Source organism: Strigops habroptila, chromosome 12 (assembly GCF_004027225.2).
Source record: "Strigops habroptila isolate Jane chromosome 12, bStrHab1.2.pri, whole genome shotgun sequence".
NCBI classification, from domain to species: Eukaryota; Metazoa; Chordata; class Aves; order Psittaciformes; family Psittacidae; genus Strigops; species Strigops habroptila.
Window position 1 is genome coordinate 13033619 of NC_044288.2, and position 14373 is coordinate 13047991.

A 14373-nucleotide genomic window follows, 5' to 3' on the forward strand; every position below is an offset into this window, starting at 1 on the left:
TCCCACCATCTGCTCAGGGGGGATTTTCTTCTTTTCTTCCTTTTTTTCCCATTTCCTGAGCCAGCGTTTCTGCTGACAGGAGGAGGAAGGCCTTGGCTCTCTTGTTTAAAGCAAGCCATGGCTGTGCTGAGACCTTGGGAAAAATCCAGGATAGATGGGGCTGTAGGGCACATCAATCAATCTGTGCTGTGGTGTGAGCAGAAATCCTCACTGGGTGGGATAGCCATGATGGCCACCTTTGTCACTAGCCAGGACAAGGCTGGGCAAGAGGCTGGGGACACTGGGGAGCACAGGGAGGATGCTGCAAATAGCTCATCTCTTGTGGTACCTCTGGCCATGCTCAGTCTTGGGAGGCAGATGCCAGCTCTGGGGGTGATTTCCCATCACTGGGGCTTTTCTCTGCTCCTTTCTTGCAAACCAGGTCTCTTACCCCAACTCCTTTTCATCCTGGCTCCCACCTCCTTGCAGGGAGTGGATGTGTCACAAGGGCATCCATGTAATAGTTTCACCCAGTTTCAGCCAGAATCAGGGCTGGAGCAATGGGAGGAGATGCTCAAGACTTATGCAGAGCTGCTGCAGGTCCACAGCTCCAGGGCTGGAGGTGGCTCCTAGTTGACTGCAGGCTGGGAACAGCAGCAGCCTGGCCTGGCTGTCTCGAAGGGCTGTGAGGTGGGTACAACAAGCTCTCACAAAGTCCACCTTGAGCAAACAGATGACAGCAGTGCTGCAGGGGCTCGGGGACATGCCGATCCCTCCATGAACACAGGATGCCGTGGGGAGGAAGGGCTGGTGTGGGGGTGAGTGGGGCCTCATGGAGCACCAGGGGCTGGGTGCTGCCCCCAGCCCATCAGCTAATGCTGGGGACATTGGCCACCAGATGCAATGGAGCAGGAAAAGGCTGTGCATTGAATGTACTGAGCTCCTCAAGTCAGAGAGGCTTTGCTGGGTTTGTTACCATTTTCCTATTAAACACCACAGATCTGAGGCAATCCCATGCTGGAAATGCTTTCCAGGTTCATATCTGCAATCAGAAAAAGCTCTGAAAGTCTCTTGTTTTATCCCCTTCTCTCAATTTCATCCTAAATCTTTTGTTTTCCTGCTTTTTTTTTTTCCTTCTCCCTTTTTTTCTGCTTCTTATTGTCAAATTCCACGCTTTTTATGTCCCAGAAAGGTGAGGACCAACCAGTCCTCTCCCTGCTCATGTCTCCAGCAGGGGAAGGGGCTGGTGCAGAGAAAAGGGTAGAAGTGGCCTTGAAGGAGGTGACAAAACACCCTTCTGGAGCCTCTGTGGGGCTGTGCTTCGGTTTGAGGAGGAAAAGCCAGCCTGTAAGTGATGACTGTGACTACATGGTGGTGGCCAGTGCAGCTGGGGTGTGACACAGCTTCACTAGGGCCTCATTTCTGCTTGGTTTTCTCTGACAGAAAACATATGGAGACGGTTTTGCTTCTTAAGAGAGAAAACAGGTGAGAAACAACTCGATGCAGGGTCACGAGCCCCTCGGAGCCATGCCTGAGCCCAATGGTTCCCCATTGGGTCCAAGGTTGGCCTTTCCCTCTGCACACAGCTGGCTCTGTCTGTCCATCTATCCCACTCTGTGAGGCTGAGCTTTGCTGTTGGAGTTGGAGGGGTGGGTTTGCCCCGGATGGAGTAAACTCAGGGGCACCCAGAGCCTTCCCTTCCCACCAGACCCCCTTTTGCGTATCAGTTGGGTGCTGCTGCCAGGCACAGAAAAGCAGCACCCCAGAGCATGGGTTTGATGTCCCCCAACATCACTGCTGATGGCAGACACAGCCCAGCTTGTCCCCTGCCCATAACCAGGCTTTAATACAAGAGCTTAGCCCAAGGCACCCTCCTTCTCGGGTACAGATGGCTGCAGGGATGGGGTGTGCTCCCTTGGGACATCCTCATGGGATGCCTGAGTGTCCTCAAAGCCAGCTGCTACAAAGGGACCACATCTGGTGGCATAAGGACAGCTGTGGGGTGGTGACAGCAGAGGGGACACAGGGTCCCCAGTGCTCTCAGGGGTCACCCACCGCCTTGTCCCCCCCTGCAGCCGGGGTAGGAGGTTTGAATTGTCCCCCCTCACCCGCCGGGGTTCCTGCACTTTGAAATGCAAACCTGCCTTTCAATGCAAATGCTGCGAGAGGTTGGGCCCAATAAAAGCCTGTGGGCAGGGAGGTGCCTGGCCCCAGGACACAGCTCCCCAAGGCGCCCAGGTGAGTGGCGGCGAAGGAGGAGCAGCCACCTCCCGCCAAACCAAACCAAACCGAACCCAAGGCGGCCGCAGTCGGCGGCACGGCGGCACAGCATGTGCGCGGGGCCAGCCCGGGAAGATGTATGTAGGTTATCTTCTGGATAAGGACACCAACATGTATCCCAGCCCCGTCCGGCACCCCAGCCTCAACCTCAACCCACAGAACTACGTGCCGGGACCACCTCAGTACTCGGACTTCGCCAGCTACCACCATGTGCCGGGGATTAACAACGACCTGCACCACGGGCAGCCGGCGGCCGCCTGGGGCTCTCCCTACACCCCTGCCAAGGAGGACTGGCATTCCTATGGGACCACTGCTACGCCTTCCACTGCCAGCCCGGGGCAGTTTGGATTCAGCCCCCCAGATTTTAACCCCATTCAGCCCCCGGGCACTGGACTCCTGCCTCCGCCCATCAGCAGCTCGGTCCCTCAGCTCTCCCCTAATGCCCAGAGACGCACCCCGTATGAGTGGATGAGGCGCAGCATTCCCAGCACCAGCAGCAGCGGTAAGGAAACCCCCCTCAGCCCTGCACCCCTGCACCATCCTCGGGCTTGAAGTACTGCAGGGCCAGATCCTGCTCTGTGGCTCTCCCTGCCCGTGAGGGACAGCATGCTCCTGCCCTCATGGTGGTGCCTGGCCCCAGGTTGAAGGGGGTCCGCACCATCACGGTGGCAGGGGCTGAGGATGGGCAGGGAGGGCACTGTCCTTCTGCGTTGCTGACAGAAGGAGTTACATGGTTGGAAAGTCCTTTTCCCGGCCGGTCTCTGCTCCTGCACCCCTGCTCTCACCTGCTGCCACAGAGTAGGATGGGCAGAGCCAGAGACCCGCAGATCCCAGGGCCCGGCAGTCCCAAGCGGGTGTTGGATGAGGTGCCTTGTATGTGCAGAGGTGAGCGTGCAGGGCTGCGGCTGTGCATGAGTGTGACCTGGCATGTAGCTGCATGTGAGAGCCCGTGTATGGGATGTGCAAGGTGCCTTCTGCTGCATGCATGTGTAGTGTGTGTGTACATGTGTGTAGGGAAGGTACCGTATGTATATATGCAGAGGGAAGGTGCCACATGTGCTCTGTGTGTGTGGTTTAGGTGTATTCAGTGCGCGTGAGGTGCTACAGGCTCTGTGTATGTGTAATCAGTATGTGTGTAAGGGGCTTGCTGTATAGTGTCACTGAGTGTGTATGGGGGATGCTACATGCTGAGTGTGTGCATGCACGGTGCTGCGTGCATGGTGTGTGTGCAAAGTGTGGTGCCTTTGGGGACGGTGCCACATGGAGGGTGCATGTGGGTGCTTCAGGAGCAGCAGAACCGTGTGTGCATGTGCACAGCATATGGGTGCCGTGCACCGCACGAGCGGGTGACCCCACTCCTGTGCCTACCACTGGCTTGCTGTCCTCAGGGTCCTGTCCCCATGTCCCCATGTCCCCGGGGTCCTGTCCCCGCTGAACTCCTGACCTGGGGGCAAGGAGGGAAGCGTCTGGGTGACCCCAGCCCCCTGCCCTTGGGGCCCTGCTGCCCACTTCAAAGGCGGTGGGCAGATCCCCCTTGGGGGCAGCCCAAATTGACAAGGGCTTGGCTTTGTCATGGAGATGGTGGCCGGCTCCTTTGGCACCGAGGTGAGGTGCAAGGCCCTTTGTCCTGCCCTGCCTATGCCCTTTCATCTTCCCCTCCAGGCTGTGATCCTGCTGCCAGCCCAGCCTGGACCCTCTGCCCACCAGCCCTGCCTGGACCCACCACCCCTGTCCCTCTCCCGTGCTGGCCATGAGCCCTGCAGAGCACTGCTGAGGCCAAACTCACTACAGGAGTGGCTCTGGGCATCTCTCGGGGCCAAGTTTGGTTTTGGTTACTCCTGCCCCGTATCCCTGGGGTAAGGACTCTCTGTTTGCAAAGTGTTTCTACTTGGTTTTGGCTCCCTGCTGACCAAGACCCATGTAGATATCCGTGTGTGAGGGGCTTGTGCAGATGTGCCTGTGGTGTTCCAGCATGGAAAACAGCTCCTCATATTTGCCAGATCCATGTGGGGCTGTCCCAGAGGGACCAGTGGCTGCAGTGGTGCTGGCAGAACATCCCAATAAATGGAAAAAACCAGCCTGGGTCTGGAAAGAGGAAAGGAGAGGCAGGCTGCTCTTTCCTGGCCCATTTTAAGCACTGAATATACCTATTTAGGGGAAATGCCTCCCCCCATATCCAGTGATGGAGACACACAGTGCTGGGGCTCAGGGCTTCCCTCTGCCCTGGGATGGAAGTGGGGGTGATCCTGCAGCCCCTCCATGCCGCTGAGACCCCACCACTTCTGCAGGTTTTGTAGGTCTGAACATCTTGGTTTCTTCTGAGAGGTGAGGGGGAAAATTAATGAGGAGAGAAAGAAAGACATCAGCACAGCTCTCATGTGGATCAAGGGCAAGGCTTTACACCCAGCGGTGGGGCCAAGATAAAACGGGGGCTTGAAAGTGCCTCTGATTGAGTTAGATGACAATTGAGTTGATTGAATTCTGGAATGGTATCCTTAGTTGCTTAGTTTGTATCTCTTAGATTAAATACATACAAAGGGACAAATAGATCAGCCTTGTTCTCTTTGCACGCAGAGGAGGAGCTGCCCCAGCCCAGCCGCGGTGGTGTGGGGATGGGTGCTGGGGTGAAAGCCTCTTTCTTGCGGTGCTTCCTCAGCACAGATGACCAGCAAGGTCCCTTAATAAGGCATTTGCAGATGAAGGACCTGTCCTTGTGTCTCTGCTGGCTCCAAACCCAGTGCTGATGGTGCTAAGCAACTGAAGGATTTGGCCATGGTGGGACCATGTGCTTGGAGACAGTATGATGCAGCTTGTGTTTTCCAGGGCTGCCCATTAAATGTAAAAAGAGCCTTTCTCCATTAAACTTAAAAGAGACCAGGGCAGAGATGGGTTTGACATAGATAAGGGTGGAATTCTGAGATGAATCACTTTATTGAAATCAATAAACTGGACTTTAATCAGTGTGGATTGATTAACAACCCATCTCACCGCAGTGGGAATAGGAAATGAATACGCAGCTCTTTTGCTATAAATATCAACAGTTTCATTGTGAATGCTATAAATCATACTACTTTAGAGGGTTGTAAATTAAGGTTCCCTCTCTGTCTTGCCTCGTATAAACAGCTCTTGGCTGTAGTTTGAAAGCTTTTGGGAATGAGCTATGCAGTGGTAAGAGAAAACGTTGCACAGGGAATATGAGTGTGTTGGGGGCTTCTGCAAATGCAATCCAGAGGCTGAGTGAAACCAGCGAGCAATCTCCCAGTGATTCATTGCAGAGTCAGGCTTTGCAGGGGGTGATTCTATATACCTGTTGCTAAATACATGTGTGCTTCACCCAGCTGAGCCAAGATAACCCTGCAGCAGGAGGGACTGAGACGCCAGAGAGCCAGTCACTGGAAATTGGGACTTAGAGGGAACCAAGCTGGAAGATTGGCCTCATTTCTCTCTCCGATGTCACCTCTTTTTCTGCTCATAAAATGTTCATGAGCAGCGTGGCAGAGCCTCACGCTTCCTCCTTATTCACAATTATTTGCAAACTTCCCTGTGAATTGCAGCCCGGCTCTATAAAAAGCTCAGGAAGGCGGCTGGAAGCAGCGGCTGCCTGGACTTTGAAATTCACCCTCTGCTCGTTAGTTATGCAAATCCTCAGATACTGCCTCGGGTCTGGGTTTTAGGTCACTAATCGAGCTGGGGCCACAGGGCTAAATATTGCAAGTGAAAGTGCAATTGGGGCATCCCTTGGGAAGCTGAATGTGCTCGGGGCTTCACGTGGTATCAATGCCCATGGTGCCAGGGCAGGATTTGAGGGTGATGGAAAGCAAATAGTGATGCTGTGAGCGTGGGTGAGTGCTTTTTGCTGGGTGTGCTGTTTCCACCTCAGTTTTCACATTTTCCAGCTCTATTTGTTGTCCTGAGGTCCATAAAAGCTGGAGGAAAGATTAAAAACCCCAATAATGAGACAGAATCCTTTTCCGTGGACAGGCAGGGTTCATGTGTGTGTTTTGGGGTGATGGTGGTAGCTGAAGGACAGTGCATTTGCCCAGTCAGACCCTGCATGAGGGAACCTCTCTTTAGGAGATGGCTGTTCCCTGTCAGACCCTTTGCTCCCCCAGGTCTCTCGGTGTGTGTGTGCATCGCGCCCCATCAGCCTTCTCCCCTTGAATTATTAACCCACAACCTGCTCCTGGCCCCTGGTGGGATTTGTTGACTGCTTAGCCTGCTGGCCAAGGTACAGGCCTCTCAAACTTTCCTAGAATTGACTTTCCTTGAACAAAAAGGGCTTCCCTGGAGCACTGGCGGTACCTACGTGATGGGCTTGGCCAGCTAATACCCCAGGATTAGCGGAGGGACACTTTAAACCTCTGGTCAATGACAGATATTTCCTACAAGGGGACCCTTCAAGGACGCTCACTCCAGTGCTGTTAGCTCTGAGATTGCCTGGATAAGGGGATGGATCCTTCCCCCATTCTGCCTCACGGTAAGGATGGGCTGAGCCCTGTGGAGCTGCGAACGGGGAGAGGACCACCACCACCAGCTTGCTGTCCTCCTCCTGCCACAGCCAGACCAAATCCAGCCAGATGGCAGAGCTGGATGAGCTGGATCCAGGCTCATTGCCGTGGGGCTGGTGTGAAGGTGATGCTCTGAAATGTGCTGTTTCCAGCCCGCATGCGCCGGCCAGCCCTGGCCGCCCTGGTGCGGTCTTTGACCTGGCACAGGAGCGTGGTTGGCAGTGCTTGGCTCAGCGCTCATAAAACCATGGGAGCAACTGAAGGAATCTGCCGGTTGCCAAAATAAAGAGTTGAATCACTGCAGGGCTGGGAAATGCCACAACGCCCAGCCTTGGGGTTGAAGCATCTCCTGTTGTGTTGCTCCATGTCGAAGAATGCAGGGTTGGGATGGGTGGCTACAGCTCACTGTAGCCACCAGCAACCTGTTCCTCATCCCCTTGGGGTCTGCACTGCCTGGGAGGAAGATGAGGCTTGCAGGAGGGGAGCTTTTCCCCATGGGTGTGGGTGCACATCTGGCCTGGTGCTGCTGTGCCAGCAGCACAGAGCCCAGTCAGGGCCAGCCGGTGTTCCTGTGCACCCATCTATGCTCCCCAAATCCAGCTCTTCACCCAAGTGTTTCTGTCCCTTCCCAGCAGCCGGGCTCCCCTGCATGGATGTGCCATGCACTGAGCCCCAGTCTCTGCCTCCTGACTCTGCCATACAACCCCCAGCCACACACTGACTTACAGCAAAGCTGCTTTGGAAGCACAGAGCTCGATCCTCTGTGTGCAGGAGGCTAGAAAGCCACCCGGTCAAGTGGTGTGGTTTTTTAAGAGAAGCATTTCCAGTGCACAATGTACCAACCTGAAAAAGGTTTTATCCCTACTGGGTGCCCACAGGAGCATTGCTGTTGCTCTGAAGTCCCTGGCACCAGGAAGAAATCCCCAGGTTGGGGCAATGTCAAGCAAACAGCCATGCAAGGAGCTACCCTGGGGGTAGGAGGATTGCTGGGACCCTCAGCACCCTCAGGCATAGATGAGTCCTGCCTTCAACCCTGATGGCCGAAATGCTCATTTCCCCAGCCTGGAGCTGAGGGAGCCTTAGCAGGGTCCACTGGGTATGGATTCATCCATCATCCCTTTCCTCCACAGTACAGAGACATTCAATATGCTGGGGGGTGTGTTGTTCTTCTCACCCAGTTTTTGACACCTGGCAGTTGTCTAAATCCAAAGCCCTTTGTCAGAGGAATGATTTCAGGCAGGGATCTCGGGAAGATTGCCCTCTGGAGGGGTTCATTTCTCGCTGGTGGTGATGAAGCAAGCCACATGGCTCTTGTTCTTTACCCTGTATCGGTCCTCCCATCCATCACTCCTCTGCTTCCTGCAGCAGAGGAAAAATAGTTGATGATATTGAAGCATGCACGGGAGGGGGAAGGCTTGTGAAAATCCTGACTTGCACGTTCCCAGCATTCAGGGAGGGTGGGGGGATTGGGTTTATCCCCCTTCCAGCCCACAGAGGAGTGTGGGTGCTTTGGGGCGGCTGCTGGAGCTGGAGGGGAAAGGAGAGGAGCAAGCAAGTGCAGGGCAGGGGAGCAGAGGGAGGTGTCTGTTGGTGCAGACTTTGGGATTCCCGTTTCCAGTGGGTTTAGGGACAGCGAAATGAGCTGGACTGTGTGTCCCGAGCAGCAGCATCACCGCTGCGCAGCACGGCTGCTGTCACTGCTGCTCGGCAGAGGGAGCATCGACCCCTGCGCACAGAGGCAGCTGGAGCACATCTGGCTGCCAGATGAGGGTGGCTCCAGCCAGTCTGGAGGCCCCTGAGTTTTAGGAGCTGACCCCAGCACTCTCCTGGGTCTGTGGTCTCTGTCATGGGTCATTGCTGTGCTGTCCCTGTGTTTGCAGGGGGGAGGATTTCCCCTCCTGCAGGAAGGGGTGTTAGGCTGCCCAGAGTCCTACCAGTGATCAGAGCCCATGGCTCTGACCCTGGGACTCCACTCTGGCTCAGAGCTGCTTCTGTGCCTCAGTTTCTCCACCCATAGCATCACCTAAGCTATACCAGGGGTGGGGGAAAGTTTTCCTTGATGCTTTCCTTGGGCAAGAATGGCAAATCCTGATAGAGCAGTGATTCTTCTGGGGTGGAAGGATTTTATTCTCTTTCCAAGTAGATGTTGCTCATTCAAAATGTAGCAGCTTTATCATGCAGAGTAAGCATCCACCCCATGAGGAGGGAACAGTCCCAGCTTCACACCTCATCTTGCTGCACTCTAACTCCAGTGTGGACAAGTTCTTTCCTTGGTTCTCACTGGTGATAGGATTTCCATAGCTGATGTTTTTCAGCATTAAAATCTTGTAGAGCCATCAGATAATGCAGAACCAGGTACCCAGTACAGACAGATGGGCAGACGAGGCTGTGCAGATGGAGCCAGTGCACGGCCAGAGCACTGCCAGGAAGGTGACACCACGCAGGGCAGCTCCAGGAGCACATTGCCCAGGCTCTTCACACCAGTCATGCGAGGAGCTGCCGTGCAGCGGGGCATGCAGAGCCGCCGAGCAGCCTGGCAAAGACACCTCTGTCCCCAACGCCAGCATCTCCCCTGCAACGTGTCCCCAGGCCTCTGCAATGGGGCACAACACCCGGCACCACGATGGGATCTCATCTTGTGGCTCCACAAGTGGGTCAGAGCTGCCCTGATCAGAGCCCTGATGGCTGCGCGGCAGCTTCCCACAGAGCCAGGGTTTGCTGCTGCTGCAATTTGGAGCTGCTTTGACCTGTGAAATAGAGACCTTTGGGAAAGCATGCGGGTTTATGCTCCTTGCTGCTGGCAGCCGTGCTGCTCCTGCTGTGTCAGAGAGGGCTGTGTCTTGTGGATGGGGATCCTCTGTTCGGAGATGGGTTGATCTCCCCTTAGCCATGCTGGGTACATCGCTCCGTGGGACTGGGGAAAAGACAAGCTCCAAACAACACACACCAAACTTTTGCTCCTTTGCTATTTTCCACCTCTTTCCAGGGTGCCACTGCCATCCCACAGTCACTTTCCTCCCTGGCTTGAACCAGCCCCTTCCCAGCTGTTCTTGGAGCTTCTCAATAGCCTCAAAATACCACATATTGCCTGTCTGTTAGGGTGTTTGGGGCACAGATTCTTGTTGAAAGCATCCCTTGGGCACGGCAGGGCTGGAGAGGGGGAATTACCATCTCTTTAGTGGGCTCTACCATGGTCATGAAGGTGCAAAGCCCTGGATGATGGGCACAAGGATCTAGTTGTATTTTCCCTTTCCCTGGCCCAGTCCAGGCCAGGAGCTCCATCCCTGGGGCAGGGATGCCATGGGGAGCGCATCCAGGCTGGGGTAGGGACCCCGGCCCCCCACGTGTGTGCGAGCATGAGTGCGTGTGCATGCACACTCAGGAGTGCGTCCCTTGGGGTTTGCACAGCACATTAAAGCTATTCCCTTATCTAATCACAGCTCAGGTGAGTGCTATTAGGGTTATACATTAACAGCAGTAACGATACCCTCTCCCCACGCAGCCATTGGCCCTGCCTTGATCCCAAAGCTGAAACCATTCCTACTGGCCCTGCGAATGGCTCCATTTAGCTGCCTGAGCAGTTCCTTTGCCTGGTCTTTTGGGGACAAGCAGGAGGGGCTTTAAATACACAGCAGGGCTGGAAGGAGCTAGCGGCTGTGCTAGGAGGCATCACTAGCACTTTGCCATCCGTTCTTCCCATCTGTGCTCCTTCCTGGTGAAGCAGCTCCAGGTTATCCTGGCTGTGGGACAACCCAATCCCTGGTCTGCCAGGCTTTGCTGGAGACTTACTTGGAGCATCTCCACCCCTTTGCTTGGCCATGGTCCCCACTGCAGTGCCAGGGTTTCCCCAGAGGTGCGAGGGCTGCCCGTAAGGAGCTTGTCCGAATTTCCTCTTTCCTTTCACAGAGCCATAAAAAGTCTCCAGGAGAGAGTTAAGTGTAACCCAGCATTCATATTCAAGGTAGTTGAATTATTCATTGTCAATAGTATTTCTTGCGAATCCTTTCCTTTTCCTTGTGAATCACTCTCAATACATGCCCAAATTCAGGAAACATCCGAAACCAGCAATTACTTGAGATGAACAGTTTTCCATCCCTGGCTTGGCCAGGAGTTCTCTGCTTTGAGTCTTTGCTACCTGATATTGGGCATCAAGAGTCTGGTGCCAGCTCACACAGCACAGACTCACCAGCACAGCCGGGTATGTGCCAGACCTGAGGCAAAGCACAGGCTTCCTCAAGGATGAAGAGGGAAGAGGGAATAACAAAGAACAGGCTGTGATGGATCTATTTACAGCTGCAGCATAATTCTTGCTGAAATTCATGGCATATGTGGTATTCACAAACCGCCTTATTTCTTTATTCTTTAATTTTTTTTTTTACATTATCTGTCAATTCCTTTGCTTTCCAGCTGTGGTTTTCTACCACAAGCAGCAGTATTCAAATAACAACATTGCAAATAAGATCATTTTTAAGTCATTATCTCTTCAAAAAGGTTTCTGCTTTCAAATGAAAGAGAAAAAAAGATACGTTTATATGAGAAAGAAAGCAGCTTGTAGGAGTCCCTGATTGTGGAGCTGACAGAGAGAGCCTGGTTTCTCATGGAGCTGCTAAATTCTGCATAAATCTCCACCGGCACATCTGGTTTATTCTGTAACTCCCTGGGAATCGCTGTGGTTGCAAATTAAGCCCAGGTCCCTCCTGGGCTGGGATGCAGGATCCTTCTCACACCAATGAACCCTTCGCCATGGGATGGACAGGGACCCAGTGGGAGAGCAAGGGGAGAATGTGGGGTCCCACATGTGCCAGGTGCCCCCGGTGTCGCTCCAGCCCAGCACTGTGCTGGGGTCAGGTTTGTTCCGAGCTGCCAAAGAGGAGACAAGCACCCAGCAATGTTGCTGTGGACCCCTCGCACACGAAATCACTGTGTTTTCAGCCATGTGTCCGCAGACATCTCCATACACATCTTGCTCAACCAAATCAACCTTTTTTACCCTGTTTTTACCTGCAGTCACCCTGTGTGGCCAGAGGCAGGCTTGCTTTCAGGGGTGGTGAGGAGGGATTAGGTGTTCACTTCCAAACAGCCCTGGGATGAGCTGAGCTCCACGCTCTCTAAAGCAGTGATTGAATTCACCATATCCCTCAAGTATGAGTTAGTGGCTAAAGATGGGAGGTCTGGTTTCTATTTCTGGCCATGTTGCAGCCTTGCTGTGCTCCTACCTTCCTTCATGGACCACTGGAGAGTTTCACTGCTTCTTGAGGACCACACTGGGACCCTCAACCATCACCCTACACTCACATCATGCTGAGCCCATACCAGCACCTCCAGGAGAAATGGCAGGAGGACACAGAGAGTGCCATAGTCATGGAAATTGGGTGCTAACTTGAACAGCAGTTCTGCTGCTTTTGTGCCTGGGAGCATGGGGTCAAATCCCAGCAGGGCAAGACCCCAGCTCCCACTTGCACCCAGGGGTGTGCACATTCATGTGCTTCCACATGTGATTTCTCAGTGGCCAACAGCAGGAGCTGGACCTTTGCTGGCTCTTGCTTGTTTAATAGAAAACCAGCTGCCTCTTTGTATCCCATGGGATTCTGTGGGGGAAATGACCCCAAGGGAGCTCCTCTCCCACTCACAGCGTACCATGGCCGTGGGTTGTCCTGGCTCTGATGCTGTTTAACATTTATCTTTCAGCATAAGAAGTGGCTTAGGAAAGTCCCCACCTCCTTGCAATGTGTGAACCGGAGAGAGACACCTTTAAAAATAGAATGGCCGTGTTCCCAGTTGGAAGCTGAAAGCATGGCTCCATCCCTCTCCATGCCCTGGATTGGCATTTTGTGTGTGTGGACTAATGAAAGAGCTAATGGAGAAGACATCTGGGCTATTTTTGACTGTATTTTTCTGCTAGAAAGCAGCAGGTGCCGTTTGCAGTCCCATGGGATGCACGTCTGTGTGCACAGAGATGTGCGGCTTGATGGCCCTGGGCTCTGCCCAAATCTGGGGGGCACAAAGGGAGATTTGGGCTGGATTTGGCCAAACATCACTAGCCATGGAGCCAGCCAGTCCCCAGGGATGTTTGGGCATCATGTGGGCTCTCTCCAGTGCACCTTTAAAGACTGCAACAAATTAATAAGCACTGCCCTCTGTCTTAGCTCAGTACAGAGAGAAGGAAAATAACCCTCTCCATGGGAGAGAAATGTTGTCATCCCTGGGTTTCCCATCTTTCCCCTGTCCTGATCTGTGTGTCTTCAAGAGTTGGGCTTCCCTCGGCCCTCCCAGGTATATTTTTGCAGGTAGCTTGTCCTCAGACCACTGCAGGGCTTGTAGCTCTGCTCTTCTTGGGGATGGTGTGTCATGGCACATGGGATTTATGGTCCATCTTCTTGGGATGCCTTTGAATCTCTCCTGCTCTTTCCACCAAGCGATTTCCCCAAAGCCCAGACACTTTCCAACATGAAAACACACCCTGATGTTTGCCAGGATGGGCATTAAATCTGCTAGGAGTCTCACGACTCTCACACTGGTCCTCAGGGCATTGCTGTGTTTCTCCTGAGCTCTCTTTAGATGGTTGTGTATCTATCTATCTCCTCCTTACCCTTGGGGATGCTCCTGCCCCTCCTCATCCCTCGCTCTGCTCTCTCTGCCAGGCAAAACCAGGACGAAAGACAAGTACCGGGTGGTGTACACGGACCACCAGCGCCTGGAGCTGGAGAAGGAGTTTCACTACAGCCGCTACATCACCATCCGCCGCAAGGCCGAGCTGGCCGCTGCCCTGGGGCTCACCGAGCGGCAGGTCAGTGCTGCAGCATCCCAGATAGCCATATCCAGGCAGAGATGGGTCTGGGAAGCGGAAGGGATGCAGCCCTAGGAGGCAGCGCTGGTCCCACCTTGCTCCACAGACCTCCCTTCTCTCCCAAAGGGATCCCATCTCTGGGATGCCCTCCCTGCCCCAGGGGGACCCTGAGGGTTGCCATCATCTGCATCCATCCCCATCTCTGCACTGACATCTTTGTCCTTCTGCAGGTGAAAATCTGGTTTCAAAATCGGAGGGCGAAAGAGAGGAAGGTGAACAAAAAGAAGCTGCAGCAGCAGAGCCAGCCCACCAGCACCACCACACCAACCTCGCCGGCTGTCAGCACGCTGGGACCCATCGGAGGCCTCTGCAGCAGCAGTGCCCCGAACCTTGTCTCCTCATCTCCTCTGGCCATCAAGGAAGAATTCATGCCTTAACCCCCTTCACCAGCTATAGACTCCAAGAGATAAGCACTATGCAGCAAAGCCCAGCCAGCCCGTGTGCTCTGAAGAGTGACAGCCCCTTCCCAAAGACACGATGATCCCTGGCTGAGCCAACGGGTGGCCAGCGAGGCTGGGCAAGGTGGCACCGGGACCTTCCCAAGGGGCTGGTGGGTTCTCTCCTATGTAAAAACCATAGGTTAGGTTGTATTGCTCTCCTGTAGGACACATGCACCAGTCTGGTCTCTAGAGTTTGTAGCCCAAAGCAAGATCCTAATGTCAGCAGAAGGAAGGGGGTGGTGGTGGAGGATGACTTTCCTATGATGCTTGAGGTGAAGCTGGTAGGACGCTTCCTTCAGTCCTTCTGCCTGGTGCTTTT

The 14373-nt window shown here is 54.1% G+C and overlaps 1 protein-coding gene across 1 annotated transcript; it reads left to right on the forward strand.

Moving 5' to 3' along the window:
- The first annotated feature begins 2284 nt into the window (after positions 1-2284).
- On the forward strand, positions 2285-14041 carry CDX1 (caudal type homeobox 1). The gene is made up of 3 exons (XM_030504572.1): positions 2285-2761; positions 13409-13554; positions 13785-14041. Exons 1-3 carry the CDS (start codon positions 2335-2337, stop codon positions 13989-13991), a joined length of 780 nt encoding a protein of 259 aa, XP_030360432.1. The 5' UTR covers positions 2285-2334; the 3' UTR covers positions 13992-14041.
- Positions 14042-14373: the final 332 nt, after the last annotated feature.